The 18,610-nt window shown below is 40.3% G+C and overlaps 2 protein-coding genes across 2 annotated transcripts in view; one reads left to right on the forward strand and one right to left on the reverse strand.

The window, feature by feature from the left end:
• Positions 1 to 471: 471 nt before the first annotated feature.
• ACBD7 (acyl-CoA binding domain containing 7) overlaps positions 472 to 18,610 on the reverse strand; it is a 53,326-nt gene continuing 35,187 nt past the window's right edge. The window contains exon 6 of the transcript XR_008996362.1: positions 472 to 3,191. The gene's annotated coding sequence lies outside the window, so the exon portion shown is untranslated. The remainder of the gene's footprint in view (positions 3,192 to 18,610) is intronic.
• On the forward strand, positions 3,185 to 16,694 carry MEIG1 (meiosis/spermiogenesis associated 1). The gene is made up of 2 exons (XM_036908050.2): positions 3,185 to 7,455; positions 9,833 to 16,694. Exons 1-2 carry the CDS (start codon positions 7,318 to 7,320, stop codon positions 9,959 to 9,961), a joined length of 267 nt encoding a protein of 88 aa, XP_036763945.2. The 5' UTR covers positions 3,185 to 7,317; the 3' UTR covers positions 9,962 to 16,694.

Raw genomic sequence — 18,610 nt, forward strand, 5'->3', positions numbered from 1 at the left:
AGAGAAATGTATGGATTCGTTCAAGTTAACATTCCAAAATAGATGGTTCAAGGGCTAGGAGTCTAGGTAGGAGATTTCAGAGGCCCTGGTTAGCTCCTCAATGAGCCACTACTATTTGCATGATCTTGGTTAAATTAACCTCTTTGTAACTCAGTTTTCTCATCCTAAAATGAAGGTAATAAAGTTTACCCAAAGCTATGGGAAATGGTAAGTACTCAATAAACATTCACTATTATTATTTACTGGGCATCTACTAAGTCCAAGCACTGTGCCAGACATAGCAGACAAATAGCAGAAGGAAAAACTCATGGAAATAAATAAATGCAAGAGACTCTACAGTACTTTAATGGAACTGTGCTCAGTATGTAGTGAGGAGATGAAGGAGAGCTCAATTCTGCAGGGAGAAAGGTGCCATCAGAAAAACTTAGCAAAGAAGGTGAACCTGAGTTCAGCTACCAGGCCCAAGAATAGGTGAAGTCCCCGGACTGAGATTTTTATTCAATCTGGGCACTGCAAATAGTTCCTTTTAACCAAAGTACCAGGCTCAAAAGGGGTTAAATAATAGGGACTTAACAAGGGAAGTCAAAGCAAAATCAGCTAAGAAGGGACCAGACCCTGAAGGCCTTGTACACCAAGCCAAAGAGTTTAAACTTTAACTTGAGCAGTAGTTGGAAGCCTACGTGGTTCAAAACAAGAGAGTGACAGGTGAGATTAGAACAGAATTTCTTAGTTTAGATCCTGGAAGAGCATGACCAACAGTATATGGGAACCTATGAGAAATAAAAAGTTTCCATCCCAGCCTAGACTTACTGAATCAGAAACTCTGGGTATGGGGTCAAGTAATCTGTTCTAACACATTCTCCAGGGAATTCTCATGGGTGCTTAATCTAAGTTTTGAGTTTAGAAAGAACACTCAGGTAGTCTGGGGTAGGAAGTCTGGGTAAGAAGCCACAATGCTCCAGGAAATGTGATGGAATGGATTCATTTCTTCAAATCAGCAAATAGTCCTTGGCCATCTACTATGTGCCAAACACTTTTATAGGCACTAAAGACATAGTATTGAGTAGAGAAAAATCCATGTGGTGATGGAGTGCCCATTCTAGAAATATCTGTCATTGATGCAGTTCTAGATACTGTCTTAAATGATTTATATTTATTATTTCATCTTCACAACTACCCCATCAGATATGTACAATTCTGCCCTCATTTTACAGTTAAGGAAACTGAGGTTAAGTAACTTGCACAAGGTCATGTTGCAAGTTAAGTAGTAGAAACCAGAGTAAAATCTAAGGTCATGCCTTAAACACCATGCTCCCAGCCATGACACTATAATGCCTCCAGAGCATCATAGTGGCCCTGGTGCTGAAACTCATTCATTTAAAATGTATTGCTCTGGCACCTACTGTGTGCTAGGCACTTTTCTGGGAAATTGGTTAGCAAGATTTCTGTCTTTATGCAAATTACATTCTAGTGGAAGATAAACAATAAAATTAAGAAATAATGTATTAGAAAGTGATACATACTCTGGAAGACAGAAATACCAGAACATAGTAAGGTAGGTAGAGAACATGATGGGAGGAGGGAGCAAGAGGGATGGGAATGGGCAAGTTGAGATATTAACAAAGACTTGAAGATGAGGAAATTAGCCAAGGGGATAAATGGAGGAAGACCATTCCAGGCAGAGGGAACAACTACAAAGTTCTCAGTGTGAAAGCTAGGCCAGGAACAGCCAGGTTGCCAGTGTGCATGGGATGGAGTACGCCAGGGTCACAGAGCAAGTACAGAGGAGTTGTATGCAAGTCTTGTAGGGCTTTGGTTTTAATGAGGAGCCACTGCAGGATTGTGAGCAGAGAAATGACGTAAGGGTGACTTATGTTTTAAACAGATCACACTGATTAATGTGTTGAGAAGAGACTATGGGGAACAAGAGGGACCTGTTAGGAGAGACCTTTTGTAGTAACCAGAGTGGGAAACATGATGGTGGCTTGGACTGGATGGGAGCAGTAAAGCCAACAGGTTTTGCTGAAGGATGGATGTTGAAGACATGAGAAAGGGTGGATTCCAGGACCATCCACTCAAAGCAGAAGAATGTGGAAGGAGCACGTCTGGGGGGCACTTGATGGGAGGTTGTTTTGGACAACCAAGTGGATACTGAATTTACACAAGATATACAAATCTAGAGTTAGAGAGATTTGGGTTGAAGAAATAAATTGAGAGTTGTAAGTAAATAGTATTTTAAATATAATGAAAATGATAGAGGAAAATCATTTAAGTTACAGATGTCAATTATTATAGGCTAATTGTCAGGCACTATGCTCCACCTTACAGATTGGTTCATTTAATGTCAACAAAATGGCAAGGGCGGTGGTGGGGGCGTGGGGTAGGGGGACAGATAGAATCTACTATCAGGGATCAGAATTGCCAATGGTCCCTGTTCTCTTATCTGCTGTCTTGGCGAATTCTGTCTGAGGCTGAAGCAGCAGCAAAGAACATTATTTCGCTCTCCACCTCTGCTTCGGGATGAGCCCTTGCAAGGTTCTCACCCTGGGATCAACTTTGATTTTCCAAAGTGGGCCCTCTGCTCCACCCACCCGCGCCGGTAAGAATGAAGGCCTGTCTGCAGGGGGCGGGCCTGAATGACCGGGTCCTTCCTAGCGACTCGTTGCTAGGAGACGCGAGTCCCCTAGTCCACAACAGTTGGCTTCCCGCTACCCAGCCCATGGATCCTGAGTGGGGAACACGAGCGCCGCCGCCCTCTCCTGACAGATCCCGGACGGGTGATTCGGCCTCTCCAGGTCGGCCGAGCGAGGGTAACCAAGGAGGGCTGGACCCAGGGGCGAAGGGACACGCCGCCGCGGGGCCGCCGGAAGCTCAGGCTCCGCCCTTTCCGCTCTGCACGCCGCCTCGGTTTCTGAGATGTGTCCAGTGGGCCGGGGATTCCGTGTTTCCTCCTGCTCTTTTAGGCAGAGCCTATATTCGGTTTCTTTTAGTCTTAAGGTCTGGTGCTTCAGTAGTTTCCGGGCTGGTCGCGCCCACTTCGGCTAGAAGGCTGCAATTCTGGGATCTCCTTGCAGAGGTCTCCCGTTTGACCAGTCATTTGATCCCGTTTTTAGAATACTTTCTCCATCTCAGCCTTCTCTGGGTAGCTTTTACCTCACGGACAAAATTGGTGATTTCTGGCAGAAAAAGGGCTTGAGGGATCGGAGAAGGCACGTTAGTCAGCTGTGTATAGCAGCTTCACGCTGCACGAGTGCAAATTAGCACAACTGGACCATGGACTACAAGAAGGTATTTGGGGAACCAATTTGGTATTTCAACTGAACACCCAAAAAACTTCGGGACGGTTAGCGTGAGGACTTCAGAGGTCGTCTAAATGAGACCTTTTCACTGTTCAGGAAATTGAGCCCTCGGGATGTTAAGTGCCTTGACCAAGGTTATGTGCCAGTCAAAGCGCAACGCTGCCATATCCTGCTGTATCTGGGAGCAGAAAAAATAAAATGGGGAAAGAAATGGAAGATAAGTGATACTAATGCTCTTGGGGTTTTAATGTCACTAAAAGTAAACAGCACTTTGAAGAGAAAAAAAGGGGATGAAAAAAGTTTTTGCATAGAAAGGGGTTTGAGATGGTTGACCACATCAAAGGCACTACTGTTGGAACGTTGGATTGCCAAAGATTTGGTATTGGTGGGTTTTTAATACCCACTTAAAGTAATACTGTTTAAGAAAGAACCAATTTTTATAAAACTAGCTAAAGTCAGTTATTGCCATTCCCTGTTGCTGCAGATACAACTTACTGTTACAGAGCACAATCGCATTTTATATCATGTATTTTGCCACAAATGTCAGTAAAGGAACCAAACTTCAAAGTGCTTATGTTACTAGCAGAATTCGTATTACCACTGAATTTCCCAGAATCACTGAAATATTTAATCGAGGAATTGTGAGTTGACCTTTCCTAATTTTAGTTTCATTCTGTTTTAAGTACAAAGTTATGAGACCAAAAAAAATGGAATTTGCACCACCACTATAGCCCCTGAGGTTCCTATTATGGTGAAAATGCATTTTATGTTTCCTTTGGTTCTTTTGGGAAAACAAAGTCTTGAAATGCCTGTATGTCTAGAAGATGTGTATTTCTACCGAGAAAAATGGTGATTTCCCCAGTAGTTCACCTGAAGGCAGCATATTTTCTTCTTTTCTATTCAAAGTAGCATTTTTTATATATATAGTTGACATGATTGTTTTGTTTGAAAGTGACAAAAGGTTATGTAACATTTGGGAAAATAGTTTTTGGATGAATATGAGTAAATAGAAGTATTCTGTATCAAAAAGCCAAGCCAAAAGCAAAAATAGCTTGGGTAAAAAAAGATTGTACCACTATTTTAGAAAACGTGCTTCATCTGTAAAAACAATATAAGACAGCCACTAAATTCATATAAAAACGACTAATTTTGAAAGTACCTTTAGTATAGTGAATTTGCAACTTTTTTCCTTTCATGTTTTTGAGTGTTTTTCTATGCAATATATATGTTACCTAAAATTACATATGTTAATGGATCATCAGGCTGTACCCCGTATGTCAAACCTCACTTGGTCACATCTAGTATATTGTGCAGCAGCAAAGCAGTGAACCTCTTACTGAAATGAGTGGAACTTAAGGACAAAGATCTCACTGAAGTATGGCTTACTTATTGTTTTTTTATTTGGTGTTCCAAAGTTTACATACATTCCTTCAATAACATAACAATGTGCTGCCTTAAAATACAACATTAGCCTAAATTAATAAGGAGAAATTGTTTTTAAAAAGTCAAATATTAACAATACCTTTTCTTTGGTCTAGTCAAAAGGCATGTTGGTATGCACAACGGAAAAAGTACAAATAATACTAATGATAAATCCACTTGAGTAGTTGTTCCTTTCACCAGAGTGAACAGTGTGACTCAAATGATTTTTTAATTCATTTAAATCTAGATTTAAGTCCAAACTCTGTGAGCATTATGGTTTTGGAATAGAATGTAATGCCACAACATTTAGAATGTTAAATAAGTAATGTAACAAAAACCTACAGGTACAAAGAAGCTTAAGACCAGATCCCTTATTTTGCATAGAACCATTCAATACTTGTGTGTGATTGATACATGGAGTGTAAACAAATGACTCAGTCTCCTGTCTCCATTACTGTATCTTTTATATTGAAGAAATATTTATCTAAAAGTAAGCACTTATGTCACTTTTTTTCCCATTTCCTATTTTTCCCCACTAAATTCAGGTAAAGCTAAATATGTTATACTTGTAACACAACATTTGTTGTAAGACCCTTGTTCATAAAACTTTTAAAGTCCTTCTAGCTCATCATAAGTTTGGGATGATATTCCCCTGTTAGGATGGGTATTTGTAATTGATGTGATGATTATTTTGCCTTTTCTTTTTTGAAACTTAAAAATTTCTTGATCTTTTCAAGATACAGTAGTCCGCCCTTATCTGATACGCCCAGTAGAAGCCTGAAACCATGGATATATATGGACATGTATATATATACACAATGTTTTTTCCTATATATAATACCTATGATAAAGTTTAATTTATAAATTAGCCATAGTAATAAATGAACAATAATAATAAAATAGAATAATGATAGCAATATACTGTAATAAAAGTTATGTGAATATGATCTCTCTCCCAAAATATCTTATCTTACTAAAGTCACCCTTCTTATGATGTGACCTGATAAAATGTCTACCTCATGAGGTGAATGACGTAGGCATCATGACATAATGATAGGCTACTATTGACCTTCTCTGACCATACGTGAGGAGGAAGAGCCTCTGCTTCTAAACCACAGTTGACTACTGATAGCTGAAACCGTGGAGAAGGGGGCGGCTATTGGAATGAGTATTTGTCACTGTGATTGAAAAAATTCAAATAATATTAATTCACTTAGAAGATCTACTTTATGAGGTCTGATTTTATTGTATTTCAACATATTTTAATAGAAGAATGGATTCAAGTAACCATGGTGAAAATTCTGGGTAAAAATAAATAGTGAAAAACTGAAATTTTATTTCAGTTAAACAAGTGATATATTTTCATAATAAAATAAGAATTACCTGAGAAAACAAGTGCAAGATTGTGTCTTTGAAAAGATAATTACCTCAAGTACAGCTGAATATTTGAATTTCAAAGACTATTGGTAACCTCCTAAATTGTTTTAAAAATCAGTGTTCTCAGTATCATGGCAGCCATACAGCTTTCATGGACTTCTGTGAAAATTAAAAGGAAGTCTTGTTTAAAATGGAGTTGGGAACACTTGCACCCTACCACACCGGTCATCGTTTGCAGGCTGCACAGGGGGAGACACACCTTGCAAGGGGTATCTACTTTGGCGGCGGCTGCTGCACAGCTGGAGGAAGGGAGGAAGCTTTCCGCCCCCTCCCCTCACCCCACAGCTGGGCCAAAGGCAGCCGGTCACACTCAGCCACAGAGAAGCCACTACACTTCAGACTCCCAGTTTCCTCCAACGGGCTTTTTATTTAGAACAGCCCTCCCAGTTTCCACCTTTTCTCTATAAAGGAGCATTCCTCCTCTGGCCTCTGGATTAGCCCATGGTTTTGCCATACCAAATTGTGCTTGTACCAAATTAACATTCTCTGCCATTCCTGAATAAACCAATTTTTGCTAGTAAAATAACTGACAGTTTTATTTGTAAGGTTAACACTTCTCACGTTGGGCTACCACAGACATGGGGCCACAGTGACCTGAGTAAATGAAATGCAGTGACTGGGATGTCTTCAAGAAACAGAAAAAGAGAAAGCCATTGCTTCCCAGCCAGAAGAAGAGAAAGAGAGTGAGAAGACTGACCTTACATGCCCATTTTAGGAAAACAAAAAGTTGGGAGAGGAATGCAGTTTCGACTATAATCAAATAGAATGGTGGTGGGATATTTTGACAATCTACTGAGCAGCTAAAAACAAGAGCATACATTCAGAAATGTGCACCCTATTGCGTGGAATGTCAGAAGTAATATATAGCCTTTAGGATATCACTCCACAATTCTGAATGCAATTTTATTTGATGCAGAAATAAACAGGTCTCTATGTATTTTTCAGGGTTTATTTTATTTTATTGTATTTCTAAAATAAAGCATGAATCTCAGTCTTGGAGCTGAATGTTTAAAATTTAATATATTTAGTGGTATTCGCAACTCTCATTTTTTTTAATGCTAATTTTCACTCTAAAAGGGACTTTCACAATTGCCACTATTAACTATTAATGTTGTTTTAACATCTTTCAGAAATAATTGGTAATAAGACCGCTGTAGCCATGGCTAGTTCTGACGTGAAACCAAAATCAGTAAGTTGTGCCAAAAAATGGTCAGAAGAGATAGAAAACCTGTACAGATTTCAACAAGCAGGATATCGGGATGAAATTGAATATAAACAAGTGAAACAAGTCTCTATGGTAAGATTTTATTCCTCTACAAACCTGAGCTCAAAATGAATTTGTTAGATGGTGCAAAGGATTAAAATAATACCTGAGAAAAACTGAAAGGGATTCACCTCCAACTCTCACTTTATTGATGAGACTGAGACCCGCAGGAGTGGTTTTCAGGCAGATGGAGAAAGAGGTGGTCCATCAGCATGGAAACATTTACTGGGCACAAACTGCTGGGGAAGGAAAATGTCCCCTCCACTTCTTGGTTCTTTTGGCTGGTCCAATAATTAAATTGGCAAGACTGATTAACAGGAGAAAAAAATATTAATTTCATACTTACGAGGCCCCCAAAGATATGAAACCCAAAATGTGACCAAGCCAGGCTATTTATATATCCTTTAGACAAAGAAGCAATAAATCTGTGAGGAACTGACATGACAAAGAAATTTCGGCTTAAGTGCTAACCAGCAAAGAAACCAAGGAGAGTCTGTTGGCTCATCCTGCCCGGCCTTGACCGCCCCCTCTCCCGCGACAGGGGCGTCTGTCTCTTCATCCTGGTGTGGGGGGTGGGGGCCGGGGTACTTTTCACAGGGAGATTTATTTCCTGTCTTCAGGGGGAAAGAAAGGCGGGTCAGACTGTTCTTCCTGACCAGCTGTTTCTTAAGTAACTTTAATCCAGAACAATCAACGTACTGAATGAAGTGGCATCTCCTGGGGCAGCTTCCCCTGGACCCCATCACTGCCACGTGTACATTTCTGTGCCAAGTGCTATAGGAGATAAAAATATAAGCGATGGCCTCACCTCAAGAATCAGTGGGGCAGTGGGAGTAGTACAAAAAGCAGCACAGGGATTTAGATAAGACAAAATACCTTCCTTTGGAGGACAAGCCTCCGAACAGACTTCATGTCTGGAGGCATTTGCAGCGGGCCTGAAGGGACGGACAGGATGCTGACTGAAGGCCGCCTCGATGGGCACATCCCTACCGGCGTAGAGTAGTCTGAGGGTTTGAGCGAAGCTCCTTTGCCCCACCTGAGGCACTGGGTGCTATTCGTGCTCGCTGACCTCCCTGCCTGAGCAGAGCTGGACCTGAGAGCCAGACTGCCCCCATCCACCATAGTCTAAGGAATGAACGTGTCCTAGATGGAACGGGAGTGAGCAGTTAAAAAGCCAAGATGAAAACATTTAAAAATCACAAAGGGGTCTAACAAGAAAAACGACAGGTTGATGAGCCCAGGAGCATCCCAAAGCTGCTGTGGCTGTCCTGAGGAAGCAGCAGTTGTTCTGTTTCTTCACTGAAGGAGGCGGCCTCGGGGATCCCATAAATACGGAAGTGCCTGCTACCAGCCCTAAAGGAGGAGAGCAGTGATGGGGCTTGAGAACAGCTTCCTTGCTCTGCTGAGGAAGCTCTGAAAGGCAGGCCTGGCCTAAGCCATGGGAAGGCTTGCTTTTTCTCAACTGTACGTGCCAGAGAGCCTGCCAAGGTTTAACAGATATGCTGCCACCTATTTTTGCTAATTCCTGAATGCATGAGACAACAGGAAATATGCTGTTAGAAAATAAGGAGCATATATTCCTTTGTATTCATGGTGTGTTCCTATTCTGACTCTGAGTGATTGGTAAGCGGGGAATATGAGAAGGGACGCTGCCGGTATAGATGGTGCAGAAGGACAGGACTTAATTTTCTAGACGTTGAAACCTGAATATGAGATTTTGACAATAGTAAAGTACATCTCACAAAATCCAGAAAGAAAGTGTCTACCACAGAAATGCACTGACTGATCAAGCAGGCAGAACATGAGTTTGGAGAGGAGGGGGAGAAAAATATCCAAGCCAGATGATAAAGGAAGCAAACCAATGCAACATACAAGAAAGAATAGTGGGGGAAGTAGGACAAGACAGTTCATGATGTCCAATTTCTATTAAAAATTGAGTGTCAAGGTGACATTGAACTGTGGGCATGAGAAATACACGTGACCTTCAGGGAGCTGAGCTCTAGCTGCTTCCTTTAGTCACGTCAGGACTGCAACACCAACTGCTGTGCACCAGGGGCTGCAGAGCGGGGCCTGGGCAGGCCCTCATCTCCTCCACAGGGATTGCTTCCAGAAGCTAGAAAGTCATCATGTTTGAAGTCATTTGTAAACATTGAATGTTTCCTCTTCCTTGGCCACTGAGTAGAAATTTGAATCTAGAAGTTGGGATCTAGACAGAAGCACTGAGTTGTTTCACGGTATAAGGATGCAAGTCAGAGAGCATTTTGGTGTAAATACTAAGATCTCAAGTATTTTTAAATTTAATTTTTATACTTTAATTTTTTGGTGTGAATTATATGGTTAACTATTTGATAGAAAAACACATAAAAAAGCCCGACGTTACAGTATTTGTATTCTGGTTTCTGATGTGCAGGTCGACCGTTGGCCAGAGACAGGATATGTGAAGAAACTCCAGAGAAGGAACAACACTTTCTATTACTACAACAGGCAAAGGGAGTGTGATGACAAGGAAGTTCACAAAGTGAAAATCTATGCTTACTAGCCTCTGTTCTTTGAATTACTTACATTATCTTTTAAGAGCTATTTCATTCCACATCCTGTGAATGTTTGTCATTTTACAGAATAATTCAAAATGCAGGCTTCACTGGAACGTTCTGAAACACAAAAGCTATGAAACTTGGCATCTGTTCGCATTCTGTTCTCTTCTACAACATAACTACAGAGGCATTAAGGTTGTACTGTCTTGGTCCTGTTCTTCCTGCTCTTTCAGCTGCGGCAGGAAACCACAGTGCACAGGCGGAAATAGCCCCATTTGAAACCATCCCAGGGATTAGGCTAGGTACACACCGGTTAGTGCTCCGGCCCCCAGCCCCCAGCCTTTACTACTGTACACAACCATCGCTTCCAACTCACAGATCTGCATTTTGTGGCCCGGTGGCTTTCTCCTGCCTCTGGAGTCTGTCTCTTGCTGAGTAGCCTGGAAGTGACAAGGGATGCTGGCCCCCGGGAGCAGCCCTCAGCCAATAACTGATGGGCAGGAGGTATCTCAGGAGGAATCCAGCTGAGGTGTGCACTGTACACTGGCACCCAGCGTTCCCCGAGAGGGATTAAGCCTGTCACCACGAGCAGGATCTGCCTGGAAAACACAGGCTGCTGGTTGCCTCCCTTCCTGGTCACTTACCCTACACCAGGGCTTCTTTCCTGAATCACCTCCTTGTACTTACAGTCCTGTCCTGGGGCCAGGTTTTGGGTTCCCCATACAGCCAACTTAGGTCCCCTGCTGCCTGGAATCACTGGAGAAACAGCCTGAGTGCTTATGAGGAGGTGATCATTAACCTGTAAGACTTAAGAAGTTCCACCAAATTAGTGAGTCTTGAGTGCTTGGAGATTGAATAGATGAAAGATGTCCTTTTTATTTTAAATATTTTTTCACTGATAAGGTTTTTATTTGTTATCATATATGAGCTGTGACCTTTAAACAGACTGTTGGATGGGGGCTTGCATCCATGAACTCATTCAACTTCAGCTTCTGCTTTCTAGAACTATCTGCAACACGAAGATCCATTTGTTTCCCCAACTCAAACTTGTACTTATTCAGGTTTTCTTTGTGAACAAACATATTAGAGAAGACAGACTGGCAAAACTCTTATATGCCTTTCCCAGCATTGCTGGGGTCATCTTATTCATCACCTGCGATTCATTTATCTGTGCCTCTCTCTCTGGTCACGATTTCTATCTTCACCCAGATTTGGTAAACCCCTACTCGCTGAGCATAACAGATCTTCTGAATCAGATAATGCTTTTTATTTAAACCAACTGTGATAGAAAAATTGCTCCCCAAAACATCCACATCCTTATCCCTGGAGCCTGTGAATACAGTACCTCACAGATTCTGACATACAGTAAAATTTTTAAATCATTTTTAAAATTTCAGTAAATTGTTTTTGTATTTCCCTTTTGATCCAAGAGTTAACAGAGAATTTTCTTAAAAATTAGAGGGGCTTTTAAAAATGTATTGCCATTTCTTTTATGATTTTTAGTTATATTGCTTTGTTTGCAAGAGACTGGTGGTGGTTTTATTTTTACTGTGCAGAACTTAGTTTTCTTTGTGCCCTTAACGTATGATCAACCTTTATGAATGTTCCATGACTGCACATTCTCTATTTCAGAGTGCAAAGTTCAATATATACCCATAAGATCTACCTCATTGATTATGTTTACTTTTCTCATCCACTTGACTGCCCTTGAACTATAGTAGTGTGGTGTGTGAATTCTCTTAATAGTGCATTTCACTCCATTTCTCCTTGCATCTCCTGTATTTTATCCTTTATAAAGTGGCTGCTGTGTTATTTGGTGAATAGATATTCAATAACTAGTATATATTCACTGAGAATCATGACCTTTAAAAGTGTCCTTCTTGCTATATTACTTAATGCTTTTGTCTCCGAATTCTACCTTACCAGATACTGAAATTACAAACCTTCTTTATTTTTGTTTCCAGTTACCTGGGGTATCTTTCCCATCCCTCTGAATCCCTTCATTTCAGGTGTGTCTCTTGCATATAGCATAGAATTTGCTTTTTTGTGTGTGGCAATCTAAAGATCTTTTCCTTTGGATAGGTCAATTAAGCCCATTTACATTTATTGTTAAGACAGATATGTTTGGTCTCTGCTCAGTCATATTATTCTTTGTCATATTTACTGTGTAATTTACTATGTAGTAGAACAGTTTTTTCTCTTTTTTTATATCTTTTGTTACTAAGGAAAGTTTGTAATTTTGTCTCTAGCAGTTATTTTCATACTTTATACAATTTCCTTAGTCCTCTTATTTTTAATTAGGCTTCTACTCTTTGGCTTTACAGGCTTAATATCCTCAGACACACACCTATTACTATACAGAGTCAATAAATTTATTCTATTATCCTTTTTTTTTCCTTTTCCATTTTAAAAACAAATTGTATTGTATCTACTATCAGAACATACAACATTTACATAATCATCTTCTACCCTTATCTCTACCTTTTTTTTTCAATCTTAGAACCACAATTAAAATATTCAAAATATTCAAAGCTCACTACCACTGCTTTTGCCAAATTTCATGTAATCATCTCTTGATTGGATGAAGTTCAGCTTCTAGTACAGGAATTGGCAAACTTTTCATGTAAAGGGCCAAACAGTAAATATTTTCAGCTTTGTGGGTCATACAGTCTTTGTTGCAATGATTCAGTTTTGCCATTGTTGCAAATAATCAGCCACAGACAATACATGCAAACTGAGCATGGCTCTGTCCCAGTAAAACTTTATTTACAAAAACAGGTGGCAGCTGTTTGACGAGTGGGGCTGTAGATTGTTGACTCCTGATTTGGCAGATTCCTGAAGCAGAACTCACGACTACAGTATTTCCTAAGCTCTTGCATCCATTCGACTACTTTGATACTGAAGATAAATTATTACTGTAGCCACTTTCCCTAAGTCTCTTGAAATTTTTGTTAACTGTTTTCCTGCCTCATATTTTCTTATCAGAAAGTCTAATACCTGATTTGCTTTCCTTCATGAATGACCTGTTAATGTGTCTAGAGGTCCTGAGGTCTCTAATTTTTTTTAACCTTCAAATTCTAATATTTTAACTTGACTAGTATGGGTCAATTTGCCCAAGTATATGATAGGTTCTTTCCACTCATAGTGTCATTTTATCTCAGTGAAGTGTGCCTGGATTATAAATTCAAGTATCAGTACTTTCTACTTTCTAAGTGGTTTGTTTTGTTTTATTGAGGGTCTCCATTTATTCTTACATTGGAACTTTTTCTGTCTTTTATGTTTATTACTTTTCTTTGGGGTCTCGTCCCTCTTTGTTTTCTTTTTCTTAGCTCTTTTATTCCCGTCTACTGCCCCTACTTAAATATTTTGCATCTATTATCTCCTAGACAACTTTGTTTTAGTCAGTTTTGAAATAGTTTTTGTCTTTTTATTCCATTTCTTTCCAGTACTCTGTCTGTTCTTTAGGCAATTGTTTGTTCTGGTTCAGAATTTCAAATTTGTGCATTACAGTGTCCTTTCATTTCTGCAATTTCTAATTTAATTAAATTTAATGCATGTTGGAATGTTATATTAACTATTCTTCTGCATTGTTCTTTAAAAAGCAATTCTCATTAGCTGAAAAAGTTTGCTTTATATACTCTGTATTGTTTGATATGCTTATTTCTGTTTGTGATGAAATGTGCTGGGTTTCCTGACCACCAATAACAAGTTACTCTACTAGGACAGAGGTGTTTTGATTGCTTACTGTTTCTTGGTTCAAAAGTTCCCTTTTCTGTTGCTCTAGTGAAGTGCAGTTTTAAAAGTACAAGGCAGCTTGTTTGTATGGTTGGGAATTCGGTATTCTAATTCTCTGGTATTATTATGTCTCTTATCTTCAGCCCTTCTATCTTTATTTCTGCTGTCAGAACTCCAAAGGCATTTTCCCATTCCAAGCTGCCTTTCTCTCCACTGGAAATGCCCTCCCAACACTACACCTCTCTGTCCATTCATGCTTCCAAACCGTTTCTTTTTTACTCTCTGTCACCAGTACTGTGATAGCAGGAAGGAGGAAAGGAAAGGGAAAGACCCATTCTTTGAAGAGAGCCCTGTAATTAATGCATAAACATATTTTTAGAAACTACTGGAAGTACATTCATATGGAGTTTTTCATCAACAGCTGATAGTTCAATGTAGACAATTAAAAGTTGCTACTTTAAACACATTTTAAAATAGCTGATACATAAAATGAATAAAGAATAATAGTGCAAACTCAACCATTCGCTTGATCCCCTTAAAGAATAAAACATAATTGAATACAGTTTCCATGTGCCCTCTCCTCAACTGTATCCACGCTCTCCCCATGTCTCCTCAAATACTGAAAGCAAAATATAGTATCATTTCACATACTTCTAACTTTATATAAACTTATCATATTATAAACATTCCTCTGAAACTTGTTTTACTTCTCCACAATTTTTTTTGAGATATGTGGATATGTGTATCTCTCTACTTCATTGATTTTTAGTTATTTTATAGTATTCCATTGTGTGGCTATAACACAATTAATGTATCTGTTATTTTATAGGCATTAAGGACATTTTCATTTTTTTGCCACTATTAATAATGCTTCTGTTAGCAGTCTTATATATGTCTTCTTGCATGAATGTAAGAAAGTCTACATCTAGGAGTGGAATTTCTGGGAGGTATATAGGTATGAATGTCTTCAACTGCATGAAATGTTGCTAAATTGTTGCCCAAAGGAATTGCAAGGATTTATACTGCCAAAGCAATCTATGAGAATTCTTACTGCTCTGTATCCTTGACAATATAGCTATTGCAAAACTTTTTGATTTTCTGCCAATCAATGCATGAAATTATTCTGATTTTCTCCAGTTTTATTGCATATATTTCATATATAACATTGTGTAAGTTTAAGGTGAACATAATTTGATATATTTATATATTGCAAATGATTACCACAGTAAGTTTAGTTAACATCCATCACCTCACATAGTGACAATTTTTTTTGTGATAACTTGTAAGAGCTACCCTTAGCAACTTTGAAGGATACACACAGTATTGTTATCTATAGCCACCAGGTTGTACATTACATCCCCAGAACTTATTTATAATAATCAAGACACTGGCATATGGCGTATGGCACTGTCATAAATCTGGCACATAAACAAGTGGAACAGAATCAAAAGCCCAAAAATAAACCCATGCATAACAGTCAACTAATATTTGACAAGTGAGACAAGAACACTCAATAGACAAAAGACAGTCTCTTCAATAAATAAATAGTGCTGGGAAAACTGGATATTCACATGCATAAGAATGAAACTAGACCTCTGTCTTACACTACTGTGGGGAAGTTGGGGTTCCTATGGCCAGGATCCTCACTGAACTTAAACCACCTGATGATGTAACTGGCCTATTGCTAGGCTACCGCTTCCACACCTTTAGGCAATAAGCCATTATTGTGCTATATAGAGAGCTCGGCCCAGTGCTCGGAGCAGAGGCGGAGACGCTAGTGCTCGAACTGCCACCAGAGAACAAGCCGGGTAATAAACCCTTTCACCCCAAAGAACGTTCTGCTGTCAATTTCTTTGGTCACATTGAATCCATAACGAACTTGCTCGGGGCTGAAACCCATTGGCAAGACAACTACTCACAAAAATTAATGCAAAATGTATTAAAGACTTACACATAAGACCTGAAATAATTAAAGTCCTAGAAAAAAACATAGAGAAAAAGTTCCTTGACATTGGTCTTGGAGGTGATTTTTTGGACATGACATCTTAAAGCACAAGCTACAAATGCAAAATAAATGAGTGGGACTACATCAAACAAAGAGCTCCTGCACAGCAAAAGAAACAACAAAATGATGAGGTAGCCTACCAAATGGGAAAAAGTATTTTCCAACCACACATCCAATAAGGAGTTAATATTCACACTACATAAGAACTTTACATCTAAATAGCAAAACACCCCCAAACAATCCAATTTACAAATAGGCAAAGGACCTGAATAGAGATTTTTCCCAAAGAAGACAGACGAATGGCCAACAGATATGTCAAGAGGTACTTGACGTCACTAAACATCAGGGAAATGAAAAAAAGGCAAATATTTTAGTATTATCCTAAAAATAGGTTTAGCCTCGCAGACCACCTGAAAAGGTCTCAGAAAGTCCCAGAGTCCCCAGACCATACTTTGAGAACTGCTGAAATATATTAACCAAAAACACAGTGGTATGTATCTTTAAAGGGAGGAAAGAATATTTAAATTCATTTTAAGACATGTGGAAATCAGGACCAAATCTCAGTGAATTATTTAGGATGCCCTGAAACTCTTTTCATGCTGATATATATAAGTGAAAGTACCTTTTACAAACACATGAGATTATGCAACGAACTTAGGCTTTGCTTTTTTAAAATTATTTCCTGATCATTGCTGTATTTATGGTACTTGTTCTTAATTGACTTTGCATTGTTGTGAGTTTTGCTGAACAGTTATTATGCTTTCTTTCCCAAACTGAGAATGGGACCCTCGATGGCTTTTATGGCTGCACTACCCCTAAAAGAAGGCGTAGGGTAGAACCAATGCATTTCTTTGTGTCAAATACAACTCCCCATGTAAGCAATTTCATTTTCCTTAGGGACGGGGGTAGAGAGGAGGGAAGAGGAAGGAGAAATGAAGTCATTATTTCCTATCTGGTGAATTGTGGCCCAGCATGGCGACATGGCAGGGACGGTACTGGCTAATAACAAGACCCTAAATTTCTATCCATTTCCTGTCTCCCCTTCCCTCAAAATGTGCTTTAACCACTGCCGGGTCAGCGCCTGTGGTGTCCCTGACAAGTCTGAGCTAACAGTGACAGTAAGTGATTTTCCTTTCATTCGGAGGCAGCTGGGAAATTCAGCACAGGAACTGGATGAGAGCCAGGAAAGAATCCTTGAAACCTCCAAAGGGGCCAGGTTGGCATTTCAGAAGCATCCTGGCCTTTAAAGCCACTGCCACTGCTGTGCAGCCCAACCTCCTGCCCCTCCCCACCTGGAAAAAGGCCTTGGCTGACCTGGTGACATTTGGTGGCATTATGACACTGGCATTACTAGTGAACTTTTTTTTTTAATTGAAGTATCATTGATATATAATCTTACGTTGGTTTCAAATGTACAACACAGTGGTTCACCAGTTACCCATCTTATTAAATCCTCACCCTCTCTAGTGTGGTTATTATCTGTCAACATAGGAAGATGTTACAGAATCATTGGCTATATTCTCCATGCTGTACTACAGCCCTGTGACCAACTTATATTGTGATTGCGAATTATTGTGCCTCTTTATCCCCCTCCTCCCCCCTCCCTTCTTAAAAATTTTATTACAAATGCATTAAGCATTAGTGTGCTTCGGCCTATGCTTCCTTTATTTCCTCCACAAAGCCTGAAACTGTGTAGGGCCACCAGGGACTGCAAGTTGTAAACACGTTTTTTAAAAAATTTTTTTAGAAATCAAGACAGAGTCACATTTGATCAAATTGGAGTCGTGCAGACACTGTTCAACTGGGGCTAACATCCTCACTCCAGTGTGAACCTGAACTTTTAAACTATGCTAAACTACTATGTCTTGCGGCCCCAAATAATCTGCTGACTGCAGTCCTGTATTTTTTCAAAATACCAGCTGCATACTGTAACCTTGTGGATCTAAGATCTCCCCCTACAAATCCTTACTTAATAAGGGCCTTCACCTTTGTCGGCACCATTTTTAACAACCTATGTGATTTTCCTTAACTTTGTGATTCTTGGCTTTAACAAGCCTCCTCCTCCATTTTGTGGTCTGGTGGAACACAACTCAAAGGCATCCTGAATCTGTGTCTCCCAGGCGGCAGTCCTGACAAACCCTCAATGAAACTCTTTAACCTGATGAGGATGGTTGCTTCATTTCTCGGTGGACAAAGCTGATACCAACAGCCACCCAAAGCAGAACAGCCTTGAAGCGGCTTGCCAACTGAGACCATCCCTTGCATCTCTGCCCCGCCCCGCCCCGCCCCGCGGTCCACCACCCCTTTCCCGGCTGCCGGCGTCCACCCACCTCTCTCCATCTTCCGTCTTCGCCCAAGTGTGACTGTCAAGGGATAAGCTGCCTGTGTTGCTGCTGGCTGTGCAAAGAGCTAGAATCAAAAAAACACCAGCCTGCCGCCACCCCCAAAAGTGGAATAGTCCGCATCGCTCTGGACATTCGTTGACACAATGTGTGCAAAGCTGGTTTTTCTTAGCTAAGCCTTGCGCAGCGGTTAAACGTGCAGCCCACACTCACCAGGGTGGAAACCCTCTGCCTACGACGGGCCTCTGGCTGGGGACTCCGGGCCAGCGTCCTCCACAGTTACTGTCTCACCTGACAGTGGAGGGTTGATGCTAACTGCCTCCAGGTGGTGTGGTGAGCCAGCCAGGAGGTCGTGCTGCGCAGTTTGGCAGAAAACAAACCACCAGCAGTTTTTTATAGCAGAACACAACAAAAAATTCACTACCGAAGGGTCTGGTACGAATTTAGGTTAACATTTGTTCAGGAGAGCCCAGGGGTGTGGGATGAGACCACCAGAAAAATTTAAACAGGCGACTCGGTACTCAGCCGGAGGCGGGGCGGCGCGGAGGTGGAGGCCGGCGATCGCGCGACGT

The sequence above is a fragment of the Manis pentadactyla genome, chromosome 3 (assembly GCF_030020395.1).
Source record: "Manis pentadactyla isolate mManPen7 chromosome 3, mManPen7.hap1, whole genome shotgun sequence".
NCBI lineage: Eukaryota > Metazoa > Chordata > Mammalia > Pholidota > Manidae > Manis > Manis pentadactyla.